Source organism: Dermatophagoides farinae, chromosome 4 (assembly GCF_024713945.1).
Source record: "Dermatophagoides farinae isolate YC_2012a chromosome 4, ASM2471394v1, whole genome shotgun sequence".
Classification (NCBI taxonomy): Eukaryota; Metazoa; Arthropoda; class Arachnida; order Sarcoptiformes; family Pyroglyphidae; genus Dermatophagoides; species Dermatophagoides farinae.
This window is the reverse complement of record NC_134680.1, coordinates 2,818,048-2,838,250: the sequence shown is the minus strand read 5'-3', so window position 1 is coordinate 2,838,250 and position 20,203 is coordinate 2,818,048. Positions and strand designations below refer to the sequence as shown.

General features: G+C 30.2%; 6 protein-coding genes across 7 annotated transcripts; 4 read left to right on the top strand and 2 right to left on the bottom strand.

Annotated features, from left to right (window-relative positions):
- Positions 1-1,766: 1,766 nt before the first annotated feature.
- Positions 1,767-5,533, top strand: Prp16 (ATP-dependent RNA helicase l(1)G0007). The gene is made up of 2 exons (XM_047053262.2): positions 1,767-3,000; positions 3,065-5,533. Exons 1-2 carry the CDS (start codon positions 1,920-1,922, stop codon positions 5,440-5,442), a joined length of 3,459 nt encoding a protein of 1,152 aa, XP_046909218.1. The 5' UTR covers positions 1,767-1,919; the 3' UTR covers positions 5,443-5,533.
- On the bottom strand, positions 5,431-7,159 carry LOC124490717 (LHFPL tetraspan subfamily member 6 protein). Its single transcript, XM_047053266.2, has 4 exons — positions 6,253-7,159; positions 6,037-6,172; positions 5,844-5,963; positions 5,431-5,751 (listed from the first exon to the last, which is right to left on the bottom strand). The coding sequence occupies exons 1-4, from the start codon at positions 6,607-6,609 to the stop codon at positions 5,639-5,641; spliced, it is 726 nt and encodes a 241-aa protein (XP_046909222.1). The 5' UTR covers positions 6,610-7,159; the 3' UTR covers positions 5,431-5,638.
- Positions 7,160-7,176: 17 nt separating this feature from the next.
- On the top strand, positions 7,177-9,416 carry LOC124490716 (uncharacterized). Of its 2 annotated transcripts, none has more exons than XM_075730021.1 (3): positions 7,177-7,223; positions 7,537-8,123; positions 8,189-9,251. In XM_075730021.1, exons 2-3 carry the CDS (start codon positions 7,577-7,579, stop codon positions 9,058-9,060), a joined length of 1,419 nt encoding a protein of 472 aa, XP_075586136.1. In that variant the 5' UTR covers positions 7,177-7,223; positions 7,537-7,576; the 3' UTR covers positions 9,061-9,251. The 2 variants fall into 2 exon arrangements, with proteins under 2 accessions (XP_075586136.1, XP_046909221.2); XM_047053265.2 differs by having other exon boundaries at positions 7,197-7,445; positions 8,189-9,416.
- On the bottom strand, positions 9,131-11,657 carry LOC124500529 (uncharacterized). Its single transcript, XM_075730022.1, has 2 exons — positions 11,200-11,657; positions 9,131-11,068 (listed from the first exon to the last, which is right to left on the bottom strand). The coding sequence occupies exons 1-2, from the start codon at positions 11,406-11,408 to the stop codon at positions 9,994-9,996; spliced, it is 1,284 nt and encodes a 427-aa protein (XP_075586137.1). The 5' UTR covers positions 11,409-11,657; the 3' UTR covers positions 9,131-9,993.
- A 3,200-nt stretch (positions 11,658-14,857) lies between these two features.
- On the top strand, positions 14,858-17,457 carry LOC124490715 (uncharacterized). The gene is made up of 2 exons (XM_075730560.1): positions 14,858-15,377; positions 15,547-17,457. Exons 1-2 carry the CDS (start codon positions 15,372-15,374, stop codon positions 17,329-17,331), a joined length of 1,791 nt encoding a protein of 596 aa, XP_075586675.1. The 5' UTR covers positions 14,858-15,371; the 3' UTR covers positions 17,332-17,457.
- Positions 17,458-18,374: 917 nt separating this feature from the next.
- On the top strand, positions 18,375-19,818 carry LOC124500528 (uncharacterized). Its single transcript, XM_047064610.2, has 2 exons — positions 18,375-19,522; positions 19,588-19,818. The coding sequence occupies exons 1-2, from the start codon at positions 18,446-18,448 to the stop codon at positions 19,816-19,818; spliced, it is 1,308 nt and encodes a 435-aa protein (XP_046920566.2). The 5' UTR covers positions 18,375-18,445.
- The last annotated feature ends 385 nt before the right edge of the window (positions 19,819-20,203 follow it).

Genomic DNA, 20,203 nt, shown 5'->3' with positions numbered 1-20,203 from the left:
TTATATAGAGAAAAAAAAATTAAAAGAAAAATAAATGAATAGTAGTCATGTTAGAATCGAATCTAATGAACACAGGAAATTTGTTAATTTCCTCTTTCGAATTATTTATGATAAAATTAGACGTGTTTGTTTCAATATTGATTGATAATGACGATGATGATGATAATGATGGTCACATAATAATGGTAACAACAACAACAAAAAATGATTATTAAATTTCTCTCTAATCATTACACACACACACACACACACACACACAATATGACAAACATTTTTTTCGATAATTCGGTATGGCGGCTTCTGCTTCGACTGATCATCATCTGTGATGACATAAAAATGTATAAAACGAATAAAAAATTCTAAGATGTCCAAAAAATTCAGTAGTCGTCAACTGGTTTTTTCTTTCTTTCTGGAAAAAAATCATCAAAAATTGATTCCTCGTGATTAAAAAAAACCATATATAATTATCTTATTTCTTAACAATTGGACAGCCATCAATTGATTGGTTGATGATCAATGTGACCATTGGTCGCAGTGAGCGGTCTGCCAGGGCCCAACGAAATTTTTCTCTCTATTTTCATTCAATGGGGGACCCATTGTCACTAGTGCAAAATGTTGTTAGCGCCCAGGGCCCATGGAATGGTTGATCCGCCACTCACTGTGATTGACGAAATTGAAAGATAAAGACGATAGATATAAATAATTAGTAGAATTAGGAGATTTATGGATAAACAAAAAATAAGCATACAAATACTGAACTTGATTGTCCATAATCATCATAATCATCCATGAATGTTTCATATGTTTCGGCTTCCTCTCTTTCTCTCTCCTGAATATATCGTTCACCATACATTATCATTATTATCACATTCTTTGTGATACAGTGTTTGTAGTTAATTTTATCCAATCAAAAAAAAAAAAAAATGAAAATTTTATTGCCAAGATGATGATGATGACAGGTGAAGATTATGTGAACATTTTTTTCCTTGAAACGAAAAAAATCACATATACATAGAGCGAGAGAGAGATGTTTTCTTCGTTGTCATCATCATCGTCATCTTCGACGTTCAAGTTGTTGTTGTTGTTGTCATCCATAATTAATAATCGAAATTCGAATAGCTCATATATATATAAATTGAATAAGCAACATACACACAGAAGTAAAATATACAGATTTCATTTCTAGATTAAAATTAAAAAAAAGAAAGAAAAATATGAACGCAGGTAAAATTAATTGAATGATAAACGATATGACACACATGGGGATCGTATGATGGTGGTGGTGATGATTTCATGAAAAATTCAAACGAATGCACAAAACATTTTCGTAGGATGATTTTTTTTCCGCTGCCATTCCTTGTTTCGAATATACATACACACACACACACACCATTTTTGTGTATGTATTCCAAGATAAATAAATATATAAGATTTCAAGATTTGAGATTCATATTTTTCTTCACAAAATGCTGTTATAATTTATGATTCATTTGATATTTCATCTTTTCATAGTGTTATATTTTTTTGTTCTTGTTTTGTTGTTTACTTGTTGCCTCTTTGGTATGATATGATCATCATAGATGATGGGATTTATTTGATGATGATGATGACGATGACAGCATTTTTTCTCTTTAATGATTGATCGAATGAAATTTGATTCTATAATTAATTTATTTCAATATATAAATGATCGATACTCATTCAAGATTCAAGAAAATTTATAAGCCTATAGGCCGCGAATTTGAATTCTTTTTTTTTCGCGGCCATTTCGATCTGGTCGGTTCGGTTAGGTGGAAATCGTTGTTTTTATAATGTAAACATGTTTTGTTTTTTATATTGGAAAAAATTTGTTTTTCTTATAATTTTTTGAATTTATTCTGTTTATTAATTATCATCATCATCATCATAATCATCAAAAAATGAGTTTTGACACAACAAATATTCATCGTTTAGAAGGTACCAAATCTAATGAACCTGGAGGTCTATATATCCCGAATAAAAAATCGTTGAAAAATCCTGGAGCCGAAAATTTAACATATCAAAAACCACAAACATCATTACTCGGTTTAGATACATTAGCGGCGAAAAAACGTGAAGAACGTGAACGATCACGTGAAAGAGATGATGATAAACATAGTGAAAAATTTCGCCATTCAGCCTCACATGATCGTTATTATCGTTCGAAACGAATCGAAACACCAACCGTATCGGATGGTGTGTCTGATGAATATCGAGAACGTAAAAAAGCTCGAGATGAACGACATCGAGATAAATATGAGAATGAATTTACAAGTAAACATTTCAAACGTCCACAACAACAACCGAATATTCCGTCATCAAAATCATGGAAATCATTTGACCATTCATCACCACGACGTTTAACAACACCATCTCGATCTGCCTGGGATGAAGATGATGACAGTGGTTATAATGGTAGTAGTTCCCGACAGGATTGGGAACGACCATCATCATCAAGACGACATTCATCATCAACATCAAGAGTTCCATCTACACCACGATTTACACCATCACATTGGACTGATCGACGAGATCCATCGCGAAGTATACGTGGTGGTGGTGATAATGAATCGATGGAAAAATCTTGGGAAGAAGATGAAGAAGAAATTCGACGTTTAGATCGTGTCTGGTATGATGATGAATGTGATCAAAATCCATTCGGGGATATGCCCGATGAATATACAAAAGAGAAAGAAGAATCCTTGAAAAAATCTAAAGTCGTGCAACGAGTTTCGGCACAACAACGGCAGATTAATAAAGATAATGAAAAATGGGAAACAAATCGTTTATTATTATCTGGTGTTGTAACAAAAATCAACGATAATAATAATGATGATGAAAATATTGAAGGTCGTGTTCATCTTATGGTACATAATATTGTTCCACCATTTTTAGATGGTCGAATTGTTTTTACTAAACAACCGGAACCAGTTGTACCGGTTAAAGATCCAACATCGGATTTTGCTATTCTTGCACGAAAAGGTATGTACAATCAATTGGACAAATAATTTGATAATCGTTTTTTATTTGCTTTGTGATGAATTAGGTTCGGCATTGGTTCGTTATCATCGTGAAATGAAGGAAAGAAAAAAAGCACAGAAAAAAGAATGGGAATTATCCGGTACACGTCTTGGTGATATAATGGGTGTTGAAAAACCGAAAGATGAAATGGATGATAATGCAAAATGTGGTGGTGATTATAAAACCGAACATCGATTTAAAGATCATATCGACGATGAAGATCGGATGGATCGCACGAAAATTATGAAACAACGACAATTTTTACCAGCATTCGCTGTCCGTAATGAATTATTACAGGTGATACGTGATAATAATATTGTTATTATTGTTGGCGAAACTGGTTCCGGTAAAACTACACAATTAACACAATATTTACATGAAGAAGGATATACCAAATATGGTGTGATTGGTTGTACACAACCAAGACGTGTAGCAGCTATGTCGGTTGCAAAACGTGTTGCTGATGAAGTGGGAGTAAAATTGGGTGAAGAAGTTGGCTATGCTATACGATTTGAAGATTGTACATCGAATAAAACAATTATTAAATATATGACCGATGGTATACTATTGAGAGAATCATTATCCGAACCAGATCTGGATAATTATGCTGCCGTTATTATGGATGAAGCTCATGAAAGAAGTTTAGATACGGATGTATTGTTTGGCATTCTACGACAAGTAGCCGCACGTCGTAATGATATTAAATTGATTATTACTTCGGCCACTATGGATGCAACAAAATTTGCCATGTTTTTTGGTAATGTTCCAGTATTCACTATTCCGGGTCGTACCTATCCAGTAGAATTATATTTCTCTAAAAGTCCTGTTGAAGATTATGTTGATGCAGCCGTTAAACAAACGATTCAAATTCATCTTGGTGGTCTTGAAGGTGATATTCTTGTATTTATGCCCGGACAAGAAGATATTGAAGTTACGTGTGAAGTAATAAAAGAACGTTTAAAAACATTATCAGAAACATCGACGACTGAAATACCGGAATTAGCAATTCTACCGATTTATTCACAATTACCTTCAGATTTACAGGCGAAAATTTTTCGTAAAGCCGATCAAGGTATACGTAAAGTTGTTGTAGCAACAAATATTGCCGAAACATCATTAACCGTTGATGGTATTATGTTTGTTGTCGATAGTGGTTATTGTAAATTAAAAGTATATAATCCAAGAATCGGTATGGATGCATTACAAATATATCCCGTATCACAAGCGAATGCCAATCAACGTAGTGGTCGTGCTGGTCGTACTGGACCTGGGTGTTGTTATCGTTTATATACTGAACGACAATATAAACATGAAATGCTTACAAATACTGTACCGGAAATTCAACGAACAAATCTAGCCAATGTTGTTCTATTACTGAAATCATTAGGTGTACAAGATTTGTTACAATTTCATTTTATGGATCCACCACCGCAGGATAATATGATGAATTCAATGTATCAGCTATGGATACTTGGTGCATTGGATAATGTTGGACAATTAACACCACTTGGAAGAAATATGGTTGAATTTCCTTTGGATCCGGCAATGTCAAAAATGTTATTAGTTTCTACCGAAATGCACTGTTCAGCTGAAGTATTGATTATTGTATCAATGTTATCGGTTCCATCGATTTTTTATCGCCCAAAAGGTCGTGAAGAAGAAAGTGATTTAGTTAGAGAAAAATTTCAAGTACCTGAATCTGATCATTTAACTCTATTGAATTCCTATCTACAATGGCGTATGCATAAATATTCGAGCCATTGGTGTCAACAACATTTTATCCATCCGAAAGCGATGCGTAAAGTTCGTGAAGTACGACAACAATTAAAAGAGATAATGGAATCACATAAATTGCCAATCATTTCCTGTGGAAATGAATGGGATTGTATACGAAAATGTATTTGTTCCGCTTATTTTCATCAGGCTGCTCGTCTAAAAGGTATTGGTGAATATGTAAATATGCGTACAGGTATGCCATGTCATCTACATCCAACATCAGCATTATATGGTATGGGTTTTACACCCGATTATGTTATCTATCATGAATTGATTATGACAACAAAAGAATATATGCAATGTGTAACAGCTGTTGAAGGACAGTGGCTTGCCGAATTAGGACCAATGTTTTATTCGGTAAAAGAATCCTCGAAATCACGTTTGGAACGTAAACAACAGCAACGTGATCATGAAAAAGAAATGGAACAAGAGATGGCCATAGCTGAAGAAATGTTACGGCGTAATAAAGAAGAAATGGATAGCCGTTCTTATCTGTCATTGTCACGATCAACAATGATTGTAACACCGGGTTTAAAACGACCAATGACACCAGCTGCCACCGATTCTGGTACTGTTTGTAATCAAACACCAAAACGTTCGACACCAGGTCAAAGATTTGGTTTATAAAAAAAAAATTTATTGATTTTTTTTTGTAATAGAGCATCTTAAAATTCAATTTTTGAAGAATGTAAATTAAAATAAATTATTCAAATGTTTATGTGTGTGTTTGTGCAATTGTATTATATTCGTTTATCAAAAATAAAATTCATTTTTTTCAATTTCAAAAAAAATGTATGTTATCAAAGTTGGTTAATAAAATGTTTCAAAAAAATTTTCTATATTGACGTGATGTACATATGCCAAACATAAGACATATGATGAGTAGAATTAATCCCGATGCCAATAGATAGATGGATAATGATGGCTGACATTTTTCTAATTCATAAGAAGTGTCAATAGAAAATTAAATCAAAATTGATTGATTATACATTCACATTGATGATCATCATAAATTAAAAAAAACTTACCTAATTCAAATGGTTTTTCTAAATTATAAGCACCACATATATGTTGTATTTGTTGTTGTTGTTGTTGTTGATCATTCCAACCAAGTGGATAAATAATGCAGCCAGTAATTATCACCAAGACTATATAATAAAATATATTGAATTTTCATTACATTAAAAAAATGACGAAAAAAAATTGAATATAGTTACTCACTAATTAAAAGCTGTACAATAACCAATAGACAGGTATTTGATGATGTTAATGCATTTGGCATACAACAAGCAAATAATAGGATTAATGCAACCAGAATGGAGAATAAAACACCCAGGCCAACTAATAGTGTGGTTAGCTTTTTTTTAAAAAAAAAATGACAAAAAATGAATAACAAAATTCATGACGATTTTCACTTCATCAATAACACACACATACCTTCCATGAAAGTGATGGAATATCATCGAAATGTTCATAACGAATACATTTAAACATAATATTAACATTGCCATCATTATTGATTACTGGAAAATTACAACGACGAAATGGACTAAATGTAATAGTTGTGATCTGACTACCATTATCATCATCATAGAATCCTTGTATCCAATATGGTAACCAAAATCCAGCTGCAATCAATAATGATGCAATCAATGATAATGCTGTCCACCATACAAATGAACATAATAAATGTGTTGTTCGATGATAATGATGATCGGATTCAATATCATCCGGATGTTTATATGATGATGATTCAATAATTTTCTGTTCATTCGTATCATCTTGGATCAACATTTTATATTGTTTTTGTAATTGTTTTTCCGTTCGAATTATATCAATATCAAAATCAACAACAACAACACTAACATGCTGACATTGACTGGTGATTGTACTGTCCTACACCCTTGTGTGTTGTGTACATTTTTGAAAAAATGGTATCGTCTTAGTTATAATAATACTCGCGCGCGCAAGAAGCAAATAGGTTGCAAGACAATGGTCACATATTTTCATACAAATACCACACGCACACAGACATAAGAACTCACGAACAATAAGAACAGAACAATTATCATTCAAAATGAATTTACTGAATCCACCATTGGATGGTTGGCCATGCCGAAATAGAATAAACGGCGGTAGAAAAAGACGCGAAAAAAATCCAATTTAAAAATATGGAGCGTTTGATATGGGAATGGTTTTTGTGTAACAAGTGTTCCATAACCATTTCCGTCATCATAATTATTATCATTACAATATGCAGCCGAACTTCAAATTGTTTACTGTTGTTTTTGTCATTCATTAAACAAACAAATAATCAAATATTGAACGAAAAAAAATCCGAATCGAATGATCATGTCATTCATTAAAACACAAGTCATACATATCAAAAAAAAATTATAGCCAGTCATGTATGCTTGAAGAAAAAATTTCGTGAGCAAATAAAGTGTGAGATGGAAAACAAAACAAAACAAAAAACATATATCATTATTTTAGCAACAAAATAAGACACACATTGTTCATTCAAATGTTTTTTAATCATCGTTTTTTTACATTAATATTTTCGACAAAATAATCGATAGTTTTGATTGAATCAATAAGATTCAATAAAAATTTTATCATCACCCATGAATGTATGTCATTTATGTTTTTTTTTCATTTTATTTATTTATTTGCCCTTGATTAACCTTGTGAAAAAAAAACGAAATTTGAATATCCAAACAGCCGTCTGGCATAGATCATCAAAGTCAATAATTTAAAAATAATGAAAATTTTATTCTATTCAATGGAAGGCATTGGCCATGTTCAAGCTTGTCTTGGTCTGGCCAATGGTCTACGTAAACGTGATCATCAAATTACATTTATGATTGGTTCAGAATATTGTGGAAATTTTCGTAAACATGGCCACGAAGAATTAATACTTATGGATGATGGTGAAGATCCAAAAATGTTTGAAAAATCTTCAACAAATAAAATCGATCGACAATCGATGATAGATCATGAACAACATCCAGTGCTACCGTTGATTGTTTCACGTCTTCAAAAATCGATTGTTCTGCAACATAAAACACCGAAAGAAAAACTTGAACTTCGTGATAATGCAATGTTCAAAAGAATTTATGAAAAAATGAAACGTCTACATGAAAAAATCGATCGATTGATTGATGAACATGGACCAGATTTGATTATTATCGATCATTTTATCATACCACCATGTATAGCTTTTCGTCGAAATACACCGTGGATATTTTTATTTAGTGGCTGTCCGGATTTTCTCTATAATTCCAAAGAATTACCACCATTAATGTCGGGTAATTTTTTTGAATACGATTTGAATAACTGTTGTTAATTTTTTTTTTTTTTTTTGCTAATCAAGGTCTACCAAGTAATGATCGAAGTGAATGGTCAGAATATCGTAAATTATTTCATGAAAAATATCGAAAACCATTACAAGATTTACAGAATCAATTGAATCAGGATTTCGGTTATGATCCATATCCCGAGTCGATATTTTTCAATAAATCACCATATCTAAATCTGTATGGTTATCCTAAAGAATTGGATTTCAATGATCGTGTAGAAAGACCGGCAAATTTTCTTCAATTAGATTCATTTTTTGATTATAATCCCGATGATTATCATCCATATGAATTTCCAGAAGAATTTCGTCATAAAATTCAAAAAAATGATCGATTAATTTATATTTCATTGGGTTCATGTGGACCAATCGATATTGAATTGATGAAAAAAATTATCGAATCATTACGTTATACCCCATATAAATATATTATATCAAAAGGTCCATTACATGATCAATATGAATTAGCCGATAATATGTGGGGACGACAATGGTTAGATCAACGACGTATATTACCTATGGTTGATATAGTCATATTTCATGGTGGTAATAATACATTAGCCGAATGTGTAATGCATGGTAAACCGATGATTGTAATGCCATTGTTTTTCGATCAATATAGTAATGCACAACGTATACATGAAAAACAATTTGGTATACGAATGGATCCATATCGATTTGAAGCCAAAGAATTGATTGAAAATGTTGAAAAATTATTATTCAATGCTGATGGTGAAATCATACGACAAAATCTTCAACATGCATCCAAACGTATACGACAATCAAATAGTGTTCGATTAGCATGTATTCAATTAGAAAGATTGGTTTCTTTGAACATGTACGGAAATGAAAACAACAGTTTGAAATATGATGATGATGATGTTCAATAATATTATCATCATCATCACCATTAAGCATCATTTCACAGACATATGTTTTTCATTCATTCATCAATATTGATTTCTGATTGATAAAATCTTTTCATTTTATTTGGATTTTTTTTTTTTTACTCACACGGTAACATCGATCGAGTGGGGAAAGGAAAATATTACAAAACAAACAAATTGAAAAAAAATGCCAAGGAAGTGGGAAGTTGAAAAAAAATAAAAGTATCAAATTTCGGAAGTGAAAAAAAATCACTATTTAAAAATAAACCGAAGTCAACAACGACGGTGATGATTGATATTACATTGACATACATTTAGTTTTTTTTTAAGTTTTGCTAAATAAACTATGATTTCGAATATATCCAAAAGAAAATAACACTAAAAAAAAATTTGAAAGAAATAAGTATGAAATGCTCATCATCAAGGATGCTAAAAAGAAAATAAGAAAAAGGAAAAATTTTTTTTTTTTTTGTACAAAATTAAAAATCAGACTAAATGATGATGCGGAAAACAAAATGATAAAACAAAGATCAAAATTGTGAGAAATTACGGACACTGTGGGGTTCTCAATGATGATGATGATGATGATGATGATGATGATTTCCGCTCGCTAAAATAATTTATTTCCCATAAACAATACAATGGTATGGTTCTTGGCTTCTGTTGTTGCTGATGAGAGCGCATTTAGATCCAACTATTTTTATTTTGTTTGTTTTTGTATTTCAATTATTTTGACCAGATAGACCACCGACAATAACGATTGTAGTTTTCAATGATATTGGTCTAATGATTTTTGTTGTTGTTGTTGTTGTTGTTGTTCATTTCTTGGATGATGAGAATGTTTTCTTTATTTTTATTTATACAAACAAATGTCGACCATTTTCTACTTTGATTTTTGTTTCTTCTGGTTTTACATTCAATTCAATTCAACTGAAATCAATGAAAATCATGTTCATCATCTTCAAGTTTTTTAATCTGTTCATCAATCATTTTTCCAATTGAACGAGTTCGTTGTTTTGGCTCTTCTTTACGTTCACGTTTACGTTTACGTTTATTATAATCAATATTAACTTTAAGTTTAATATTTTCTTGTGTTAAAAATTTACGAATTTTATCCATTATTGTCGTTGGATTAATATCTTTTGAGTGACCATCTTCTGTGGAGAATTCTACATGGTCAACATCATCACCTTCATCTGGTTCAAATGGAAAATGTTTAGTAGGATCTTCATCGAATTCTGACATTGGTCCGGTAACAGTGATTTTTTTCTTCTTTTTAGGTTTATATAATTCTTTTATTGAATAATCATCATCAAGATCGAGTAAATGTTTATCATAAACACTGGGAATAGCATCTGATGAGCTAACTTCATAATCATCTTTATTATCTGTTGAATATTTTGATGATGGACGTCTTGATGATTTTGTTGCTTTTGATGATGATGATTGTGACGATAAAAATGATGGCGGTGGTGGTAATACCGATACGGAAGGATTATTCAAATCAATGTTACCACTACCACTACTGCTATACTTTGATTTTTTCTTTCCTTCAAATTCATTACTAGATGATGATGAAGCATATTTTAATGGTATTGATGATTCTAATTCTGATGATGGTGATGAAGAATATTTAGATTTCGATGATGTTGATGATGATGATAATAATGATTTATAAAGATCATCATGATGTAGAGGATATGGATTATCATAACCACCATTATAGCTATTATGATGATAATTATCATAATTACCATTATAACTCGGTTCATAATATGAACTTTTTGTACCATAATATGGATCAGAATCAGAATATGGTGCTTTATTATTATAATGATATTGTTGTTTATGGCCATAATAACCATATTTATAATCTTCATAACCTTTACCAAGATCATAATGATGAAAGTCTTCATATTTTGGTGTTTTATATTTTTTCTTTTTCGGTTTATGTTCGGTTAGCACTAGTACTTTTTTACGATGATAAATTTTTTCTACATCTTCAATAATTCTATTTATTTTTTTGAAAATTATTTTTGGTCGTGAAAAAAATTAAACAAAAAAGAAAATCAATAATGAAATTAGAAAATAAAAAACAAATTGAATTTCAATCAAAAAAAACAACCAATTATTAATACGTACGGAAATGGAAACGGAAGAAACAATGGTAGTGGTAGAAAAATTTTTGAACCACCTTCAGGCATATGAAGAAATAGATGTTCATCATCATTTTTTTTCGCTTCGACCAACATTGATGGTGATTTTTGTTGTTCAATATTCGATGGACCATTCATAGTATCCATCATAATGATGATGATAATAAATCCAATTGATTTGAATTCATAAAACATGATGATGATGATGATGATATAACAAACATAAACAATAAACAAATATATTACACAAATTTACAAAATGAAGAAAAAAATTATTTTAAATTAAAAAAATAAAATTCATCAAACAAAATATATTATTCGGACGGCTAGATGAACAAAATTTTTCCTTTTTTCATTTTATTTCAATCCTTTTTAATGTTAGAATTAAACGCACACACAAATTGAAATTGATGGTAATAATTTCGAATGAAAATGAAAATATTTAGAAAAAAAAATCAGTTTTCCTTTTTATACTATAGGAAAAGAAAATTGCAAAACAAAATTATCATCATCATCATTCAGCTCATGTTGTTCATGGGTGGTATGTGTTTTTGTCCATAAAATAACCGCCTTGCGGTTATTGCAATAATTGTTGACTCAATGTTATTCAATATATTCCGGGAATATAAAGAAAATAAAAAAAAAGAAAAATTCATCTTGTTTTTTTTGTTTGTTTCGTTTCCTTGTAGTTGTCGTCGCGGTTATCGCTTAAGTAATCATTTATTTATTTCAGAGAAAAAAAACGAGTTTTTTTTCGTGAATGAAATAAACTCGTTCAAAAGTAAAAAATATTCAAAAGATAATCAATTAATCAATTTTGACCATCGTTATATCCGATTTGTAATATTTTGATAGTTTCCTTAAAAAAAACTACTACTACTACTACAAACATCATTATCATTGGAAAGGAAATAAACCTAATAAGATATCTGGTTGTTTTTCCTTAATAAATCCATTCATTACCATTCACAAAAAAAATAATTCAAACAACATTCAAACATACATTGGTTGATCGAGAAATTGTAACTGTCATTTCTATAAATATAAATCAAGTTATATCCTCATCTATTCATTCATTTTTTTTTCTCTCTCTCTCTTCAATACACACACAAAAACGGTAAATTTTCAACCATTTATTTCTCTCAATGAATCATCATGTTTGTTTATTATTCGTATGTCGGTATACAGAAAAAAAATCAAATGAAAAGAAACCGATAATGTTGGTGGTAATGGTAATGTTTTTTTCCTTTTCATTTTTTTCATCCAATCATCAAATATCATATGATGATAATTTACATTCAAAATTTGATTTAAAGGAAATTTTATCACCGTTATCTATTCTAAATTAATGGAATTTTTATTTTTGTTTCAATCAAATTCTGTTAATTAATTAAATAAGTAAAAAAAAACAAACAAACAAACAAAATTGTTGTCGTTGTTGTTATGGTTGTGATGAATGTTTATTTATAGCAACAAACAACGACAACAACAACAACAACAACAACAAAAATCTGATAAAATTTGATATTTCCGACTTATTTTGAAATCTAATGTGATGATGATGAAAAGATATGTTCATATCAAAATAATAAAAACGTAGTAATTGGAACTCATAATTAATGTTGTCGCAATAATAATTTGTAATAACATTGGGTTTTGTAAATATTTTTTTTTTCTTAATTTCATATCCGTTTTTTTTTGTCTCGTTTCCTGTCACATCATCATCATCAGTTTAATTTGCTTCTTTTCTGTTGTTGAATGTCATCATTTTTTATGTCTTTCTCCTTCAAATTTTGATCGATTGGGATTTTTTTTTTTTTTTTTTTTGATCGAAATCCAATAAACTTTTTTCCTTTGACATTCACTTCATTCATAGATCAATCTATCGATTGATCCATTCAATTTTTATTGTTTTGTTTTTTCATCTTTTTCTTTTGTTGACCAAAATTGAATCGAATCGATTACAATCAAATATTTGACATTTGATTTGTAATAATCAGTAAAAAAGCAAAGCAAAAAAAAATCTATCGATTTTCAATCGTACTGATTGAGATTATTACGAAATTGATGACCACCACCTTTATCATAACACATACAAACATAAATTTCGAACAAATTGGATTGCATCATTCAATTTCGAATACCAAATCAATCAATCAATTATCAATCAATTTCTTTTCTGACGCCTGTCTCTCTGTGTGTGTGTGTTTGGCCTCCTTTTCTTTTTTTCAATCGATGATGATGATGGATCTGGACAATGTCAAATGTGAATTTTTCTACTCATTTTTTCAATCAACAGAATGATCATTCATTATTCAAATATGAATGCCAATCACATGGATTTCTGTTTGTTTGATTTGGGTTGCAGGCAACAACAACAACAACACAACGACATTCAAAAAACAATCATTCCATCATTGTCCTTAACATTCGGCAATCATTTCAACAATAACAGGAATGGATATTGGAAAAGAAAAAATTAAAATTCAATTGAAAAATTTTGATTTAAAATTTAATAATGACAATATGATGATGATGATGATGATGACAATTTAGATTCAAAATCATCAAAATAAAAGTGACAAAATTATTTTTAAATAAAAATTCCAATAAAACACAGACCTCTGATATGATTGATTAAAATATATGTCCCAGAAAATGGTCGCCATAAAAAAAATACCTAAAATAGGATCGGATGATTAACAATGAATGAACGAAAGTCGGACAAAAAAAATCAACATTCAAATTGTTCACTTTCAATGAATGATTGTTGTTTCTTTTGTGTTGTATGTTCCATACTTTTCATCATTCATCATCGTGTGAATATTTTTTTTTTTTAATTTGCTGATGACAAAATATAAAGATGATTTTGATGATGATGATAATGATTTTTGGCAAAAAAAAGAAAGCAATTCTCTCACCATCATCATCATCATCATCAACAGCAACAAAATAATTTCATTTTCAATTTTTTTTTCTTCATTTCGTTTGCATTTTTAAGATGCTAAAAATTCATTATATACGAATTTAGTGCACATTTTTTTCTGTTATTTAGGAAGAAATAAAATTAATAGAAAAAATTCACTTTCGTTTTCGGTTTTTTTTTTTTTGATTATAAATAAAATAAAATCTTTCATCGTCAAAAAAAACAAACTTTTTTGGGCGTTGTTATTGTTGTTGTGTGTGACTCTTTCTTTTTTTGCTATTTTTTCGAATTGAATTTTTTTTTGTCTTTTTCTTTAGAATTCAAATGACAATAGTTGGCTGTTGTTGATGATGATGATGACAATCTTTGTATTTCTTTATTCTTTTTTTTTTGATTTCATGTTCGCGAGATGAGCCAATTGTCCTATTCCATCATCATCATCCGATACACAAACAAACATATAAAAGTCTCATCTTTTTTTTTTGGTTAGATTTTAGAGATTTTTTTTTTCTTTTTTCTTCATTCACACTTTCAATTGTTATGTTTTGAAAATTTTTGATGGATATCTCTCTAGATTTGAAAAAAAAATTTCAACTGAATTTCTCTCTGTAGTCTATTTATTTTATTTTATTTTATTTTTTTTTTTCAAAAAGAAAAAATAAAATAAATTCAATGTATGGACAACATGACGAATGAAAATGACGATCAATCGAAAAAAAATCATCGTGAAATAATCTTTTTCATGTCAATCATTTTTTTTCTTCACCAAATGTTTCAAATGTTCAATTCAATTCGATGATGATTATGGCGACAACAAAAACAACAATCATCATTCGATATATCAATGGATAATGTTTTTTCAATTTTTTTTTTGATTTAAAAAATTCCATTCGACAATATCTTATCAATTCATCTATCCAATAGTGTTCATTGTTGTGTGTTGATGTGGCTGTGATTTTTCTTTTTTTTTCTATTATTTCTGCTTGTTTGTTTGAAATTCTAGCATTTTTTTTTTAATATCACTGAACTTGAAATTTATCATCTTTTCTGTTTTGTTTTCTCTCGATCAAATTTGCCAAAAAAATATTCTACATTTAAATTTCGTAATATTTGTGTCTGTCTCTCTCGCTCTTTCTCTCTCTCTCTCTCTCTCTGTATGTGTGTGTGTGTGTGTGTTTTATTAAAATCAATGATTAATATACAACGATAATAATCAATCAACCCTCATCATCATGAAGGTATGTTGTGATTGTGTGTGTGTTTGATTTTTTTTATTGTGATTGATTTCAAAGTGTATTTTTTTCTTGTTTTTTCCATTTTTCTATTATTCATTTTTTCAACACATCAATCGATCACCGAAAAAATTTGGTTATTTTTATCATCAATCATATTTCAATCATATTAAAGTTATATCGAATTTTTACCGTACATTTAATGTCTATAATAATGATGACAATGATATTTTTGATTCGATCAAATGAAGCATCAATGGGTGAAATGATGATGATGCAGATTGGACCTATTCGTAAATTGATGCTACTTAAACATCTAATGACAATGATTTGGAGTAAACATATGGGTAGCAGTGGTAAAAAATGTTATGGTCAAAAATATGGCAGTTATATGAAAGGTGGTGGTTATATGAAAGGCGGTGGTGGTTATATGAGTGGTGGTCGAGGAAAATACAGCGGTGGCAAAAAACGTGGGAAAAGTGGTGGTAGATATAATGGATCAAATGGATACAGTGGCGGTGGTGGACAATCTTATAGTGGATCCGGAGGCGAAAATTACATGGGCGGTGGCGGACAATCTTATAGTGGTTCTGGTGGAGACAATTATGGCGGCGGTGGGCAATTTTATAGTGGATCCGGGGGTGATAATTACATGGGTGGTGGTGGACAATCTTATAGTGGTTCTGGTGGAGACAATTATGGCGGGGGTGGACAATCTTATAGTGGATCCGGAGGCGAAAATTACATGGGCGGTGGTGGCCAATCTTATACTGCATCCGGGGGCGATAATTACATGGGTGGTGGTGGACAGTCTTATAGTGAATCTGGTGGAGACAATTATAGCGGCGGTGGCCAATCTTATAGTGAATCTGGGGGCGATAATCACATGGGTGGTGGTGGACAATCTTATGGTGAATCAGGTGGCGATAATTATGGTGGTGGTGGACAATCTTATGGGGAATCAGGTGGAGATAATTATGACAGTGGCGGAAAATCTTATGGGGAATCAGGTGGAGATAATTATGACAGTGGCGGACAATCTTATGGGGAATCAGGTGGAGACAATTATGACAATGGCGGACAATCTTATGGGGAATCAGGTGGAGACAATTATGGTGGTGGTGGATCAGGTGGCGATAATTATGATGGTGGATCTAATGATGCAGGCCCTACACGTACATTAGAAGAAACTTATGGCGCCGGAATTGATTTTACTGGTGATTCTGGCGTTGGGTATGGGGGTATTGGTGACACCATGAAAAACGTATTTCTGGGCGATGGGAAGATTGGAGGTGGTAACCAAGAATACCATGGGGGAGGCGATAATCATGGAGAATCCGGAAGTGGTGATAACTATGGTGGACCAGATATTAATTCCGGAGAAAGATATGCTGCCGGTACAGCAACAGTTGAAATAAAATATCCGGATGCTATAATGAAAAACCTAATCATTCGTGATAAAAATATACAGCCAATTACAAGAATACCAACTATCATACATCGAAATGTTGAATTACCACCGGTTTATAAAAAAGCTACAACACATCATACTACTAGTGATGAACAATTAAGACGGGTAATTGTGAGAAAAATCAATGTCAATAATATCAATCAATTGAGTGAAATCATTCGACCAAAACAATTAATAGATGCATTCGATGCTAATGAACAACAACATGTATCTAGTTCAAATCAAAGATTTGTTGTAGTGGATAAATTAGCTGGAAAAAAGATTCAGCCACTAGAAGATCAAGAGAAAAAATTTACCGATCTAAATATTGATTGGAATCAATTATCCGATGTGATACAAACGGCAACTGATGCCGTGAAGAAATCCATAAATCATCTAAACAATAATCATCATCATCTTCATCAATCATATGTATCGAAAATAATACCCATACCAATTGCAATGATAACGACAAAAAAGAAATCATCAACAATGAAGATTAATAAATAATCGATAAATGATCTAAGTCTTTTCATCATCATCATCATCATCATTCTCTTTATTATTTTATTTAATAATTATGTAAACTGTTTATTTGCTGCTCATATTGCTCATGTTTTGATACAAATGTTTATTTTTGGCCAATTTTTTGTCTTTTGAAAATTCATTTCTAGAATTTATATGATTTTGATTTTGTACTTACATTCATTCTCTATTAATTTTATAGATTCAGTCTATTTTTTTTGTGGTGGGCTGTTCTTCATCATTTTTTTTATTTTTTATTCTTTTACATGACCATTATCATTAAAAAATTTTTTCTTTCAATTTTTTTCATTTTTGTTGAATTTTTTTTCCCAAAATTAATAACATAGATAGTTAATTTTGCCATTGCGTCATGTTGTTTTTTTATATTTATGAACAGATCTATTATCTGGGAAAAAAAATTCTTGGCTGTAATTGTAAATGTTGAATAAATAGTGTTGTTTCATAATTTCAGTGATATGAATGGAAAAGAAGAATCAAAATAAGGATTTTTGTTTCACTGTAACAACAATAAATAAAACAACAGCGATAATAATGAGTAAATAACATGGATGGATTATACTTTTTTTATTCTTCATAATTCGTGATTTTTTTGCCAATCTTTGTCATTATTATTGCTGAAAATAAAACAATCTATTCCATCTTCACGGTGTTGTGCAGTGCAAAAATGAAAAACAAAACAAAAAAATCCATTTTTTCACATCCATAATCTTCATCTTTACATTATGAATTTACGAAATCAGAATGGTAATAATCGTTATTATAATTATTATGGTGGTAATTATGTTGTCAAATGAAAAAAATCAATAAATTTGACATATGAAAAATGTAATTCAATATTCATTGGGAAGCGAAAAAACAACAACAATATTTTACAGCATTTGAAAGATTTGGATTAAAAATCATGGCTCAACCAACAGGAAACAATCATTTGAATGAATAGAATCAGATTGATAACATCGAAAAAAATAAAACAAATTAATGAATAATGATACTAATACTGATAAAAAAATTAAAAAATTTATTCATTCATCGACGACGGTTAGAAAATGATGATAAAATTATTATCAATCCATATAAAATGATACCCGAATCATTACGGGTATCTAGTGTTGGTACACATTTATATCGATATGGTATCCATATTTATCGGCCACCATGTATTGGGAATGATTATCAACGTAATTGGTATTATAATCCATTATTCATATTGTTTATGGAATTCGTCTATCTATTCAGAAGTATGACGGCATTCTTCATATCAGCCGAACCGAGTGAAAATCGTAAATATTTCATCTATTTGGGTGATTATATGTATTGTATTGGTGCAAAAACACATATAAATTTGGCTGCAATTTGTTATATGTCAATTGGAATATGTCTATTATTATTAGCCACTTATCATGATTATCGTGGTATTCGGCCAACATTTCTATATTCATTGGATTTTTTGGCTGGCCGTATGACACCATCAACTGCATGTTTGAATGATAATCGTTATATTGAAAAATTGCTTATCAAAACGCGATGGATTGTTAATTATTGTGAATTTAATACACGTGCTGTTGGTATTGTATCTTTCATATTGAGCGCATGGCCATTATGGTTTGAATGTACGACCATTGAATTCCTGACATCCGGTTTACCATGGTCAATAATATTTGCCATTTCATCATATTTTACATTCAGCGCTTATTTCTGGAATATGGCCTATTTCTATATACTTTGCAATTTTCTTTGCTATCGATTACGTGAAATTAATGATTTAGTAGTACGTTTTTCACACTTGAAATTAAAACAAAGTGGTATTCGAAAATTAGTGAATAAAGCAAATTTGAGAATAATACGGGCTCATTTGAATCGTATCGGTAAAGATATTCAACATTTTAATAATACTTATTTTAAAGATGTCATCTTCATCATTGTCATATTAATGGGTACATTCACTAATGTTGTACTTTATACCGCTTTATTCGTACCTGTTGATTTGACCATACGTTTTTCGTTATTCTATGCGGTTGTATTAGCAACATCGGCTATTTGTTTTTTATTGAATACAGCAACATTAGTTTATAATGAAGCGGCTATTTCTCGTAAAGTGTTGAATAAACTTTATGTTTCACAGATTCAATTTCATAATCCATATACATTATATAATGTATGTATTCGTGAGAAAAAAGCTTTAAAATTATTTTTCATTTATTTTTTTCTTCAAATCAATAGATTCTACTAACGATCGAAAGTCAATCTAAAAAACGTATGGGATTCTATTTTCTAAGCGTTTTCATTATCAATTCTTCAAAATTTTTTGAGGTAATCATTCTAGTCTTTATTGCTGCGTCTTTTTTTTATTATCATTTTTCTGGTCTATTGAATTTAGATTGTAGTAATAATAATGATGTTTTTCCTGAAAATTATACAATTATCATTCGCAAAACAATTGGTCTAATTTAAAAAATTTGAATATATTCTTTCTTGGGATTTAATTCACGTATACGTTCGAAAAACAAAATGAAACATTATTGCTTATGAACAGTTGATAAATATGTGAACGATATCATTTCAAAAAGGCTGTAATCATTCTATTCATCATTCTCCATTTTTCAGTGGTGGATAAAAATCAAAATTCAAAGAGTTATTATTTATTTTTTTATAAAAACACATTTAATAACGTCATGGTCTATATGGCAAACAAATAAAATTTCAAAATTTTTAATAATTATTGTAAACTATAAAAATATTCCATTAAAAAAAATTGTTATTCATGTACAGCGTAAATGCACAAAAGAGCAGAGCGCTTTCATCAGATAAAATTAATCATTTAAGCCAGGGCTTCTTA

What these genes read in the sequence shown, in the direction of transcription:
- Prp16 (XM_047053262.2), top strand. Translation starts at nt 1,920, where the DNA reads ATGAGTTTTGACACAACAAATATTCATCGTTTAGAAGGTACCAAATCT. An exon ending in TGCTATTCTTGCACGAAAAG is followed by an intron (nt 3,001 to 3,064) that starts GTATGTACAATC and finishes GTGATGAATTAG; the next exon opens with GTTCGGCATTGGTTCGTTAT.
- LOC124490717 (XM_047053266.2), bottom strand. Translation starts at nt 6,609, where the DNA reads ATGTTGATCCAAGATGATACGAATGAACAGAAAATTATTGAATCATCA. An exon ending in TTCCATCACTTTCATGGAAG is followed by an intron (nt 6,173 to 6,252) that starts GTATGTGTGTGT and finishes TTTAAAAAAAAG; the next exon opens with CTAACCACACTATTAGTTGG. An exon ending in TATTGTACAGCTTTTAATTA is followed by an intron (nt 5,964 to 6,036) that starts GTGAGTAACTAT and finishes TTTATTATATAG; the next exon opens with TCTTGGTGATAATTACTGGC.
- LOC124490716 (XM_047053265.2), top strand. Translation starts at nt 7,577, where the DNA reads ATGAAAATTTTATTCTATTCAATGGAAGGCATTGGCCATGTTCAAGCT. An exon ending in ATTACCACCATTAATGTCGG is followed by an intron (nt 8,124 to 8,188) that starts GTAATTTTTTTG and finishes TTGCTAATCAAG; the next exon opens with GTCTACCAAGTAATGATCGA.
- LOC124500529 (XM_075730022.1), bottom strand. Translation starts at nt 11,408, where the DNA reads ATGTTTTATGAATTCAAATCAATTGGATTTATTATCATCATCATTATG. An exon ending in TTTCTTCCGTTTCCATTTCC is followed by an intron (nt 11,069 to 11,199) that starts GTACGTATTAAT and finishes AAAAATAAATAG; the next exon opens with AATTATTGAAGATGTAGAAA.
- LOC124500528 (XM_047064610.2), top strand. Translation starts at nt 18,446, where the DNA reads ATGATACCCGAATCATTACGGGTATCTAGTGTTGGTACACATTTATAT. An exon ending in ATCCATATACATTATATAAT is followed by an intron (nt 19,523 to 19,587) that starts GTATGTATTCGT and finishes TCAAATCAATAG; the next exon opens with ATTCTACTAACGATCGAAAG.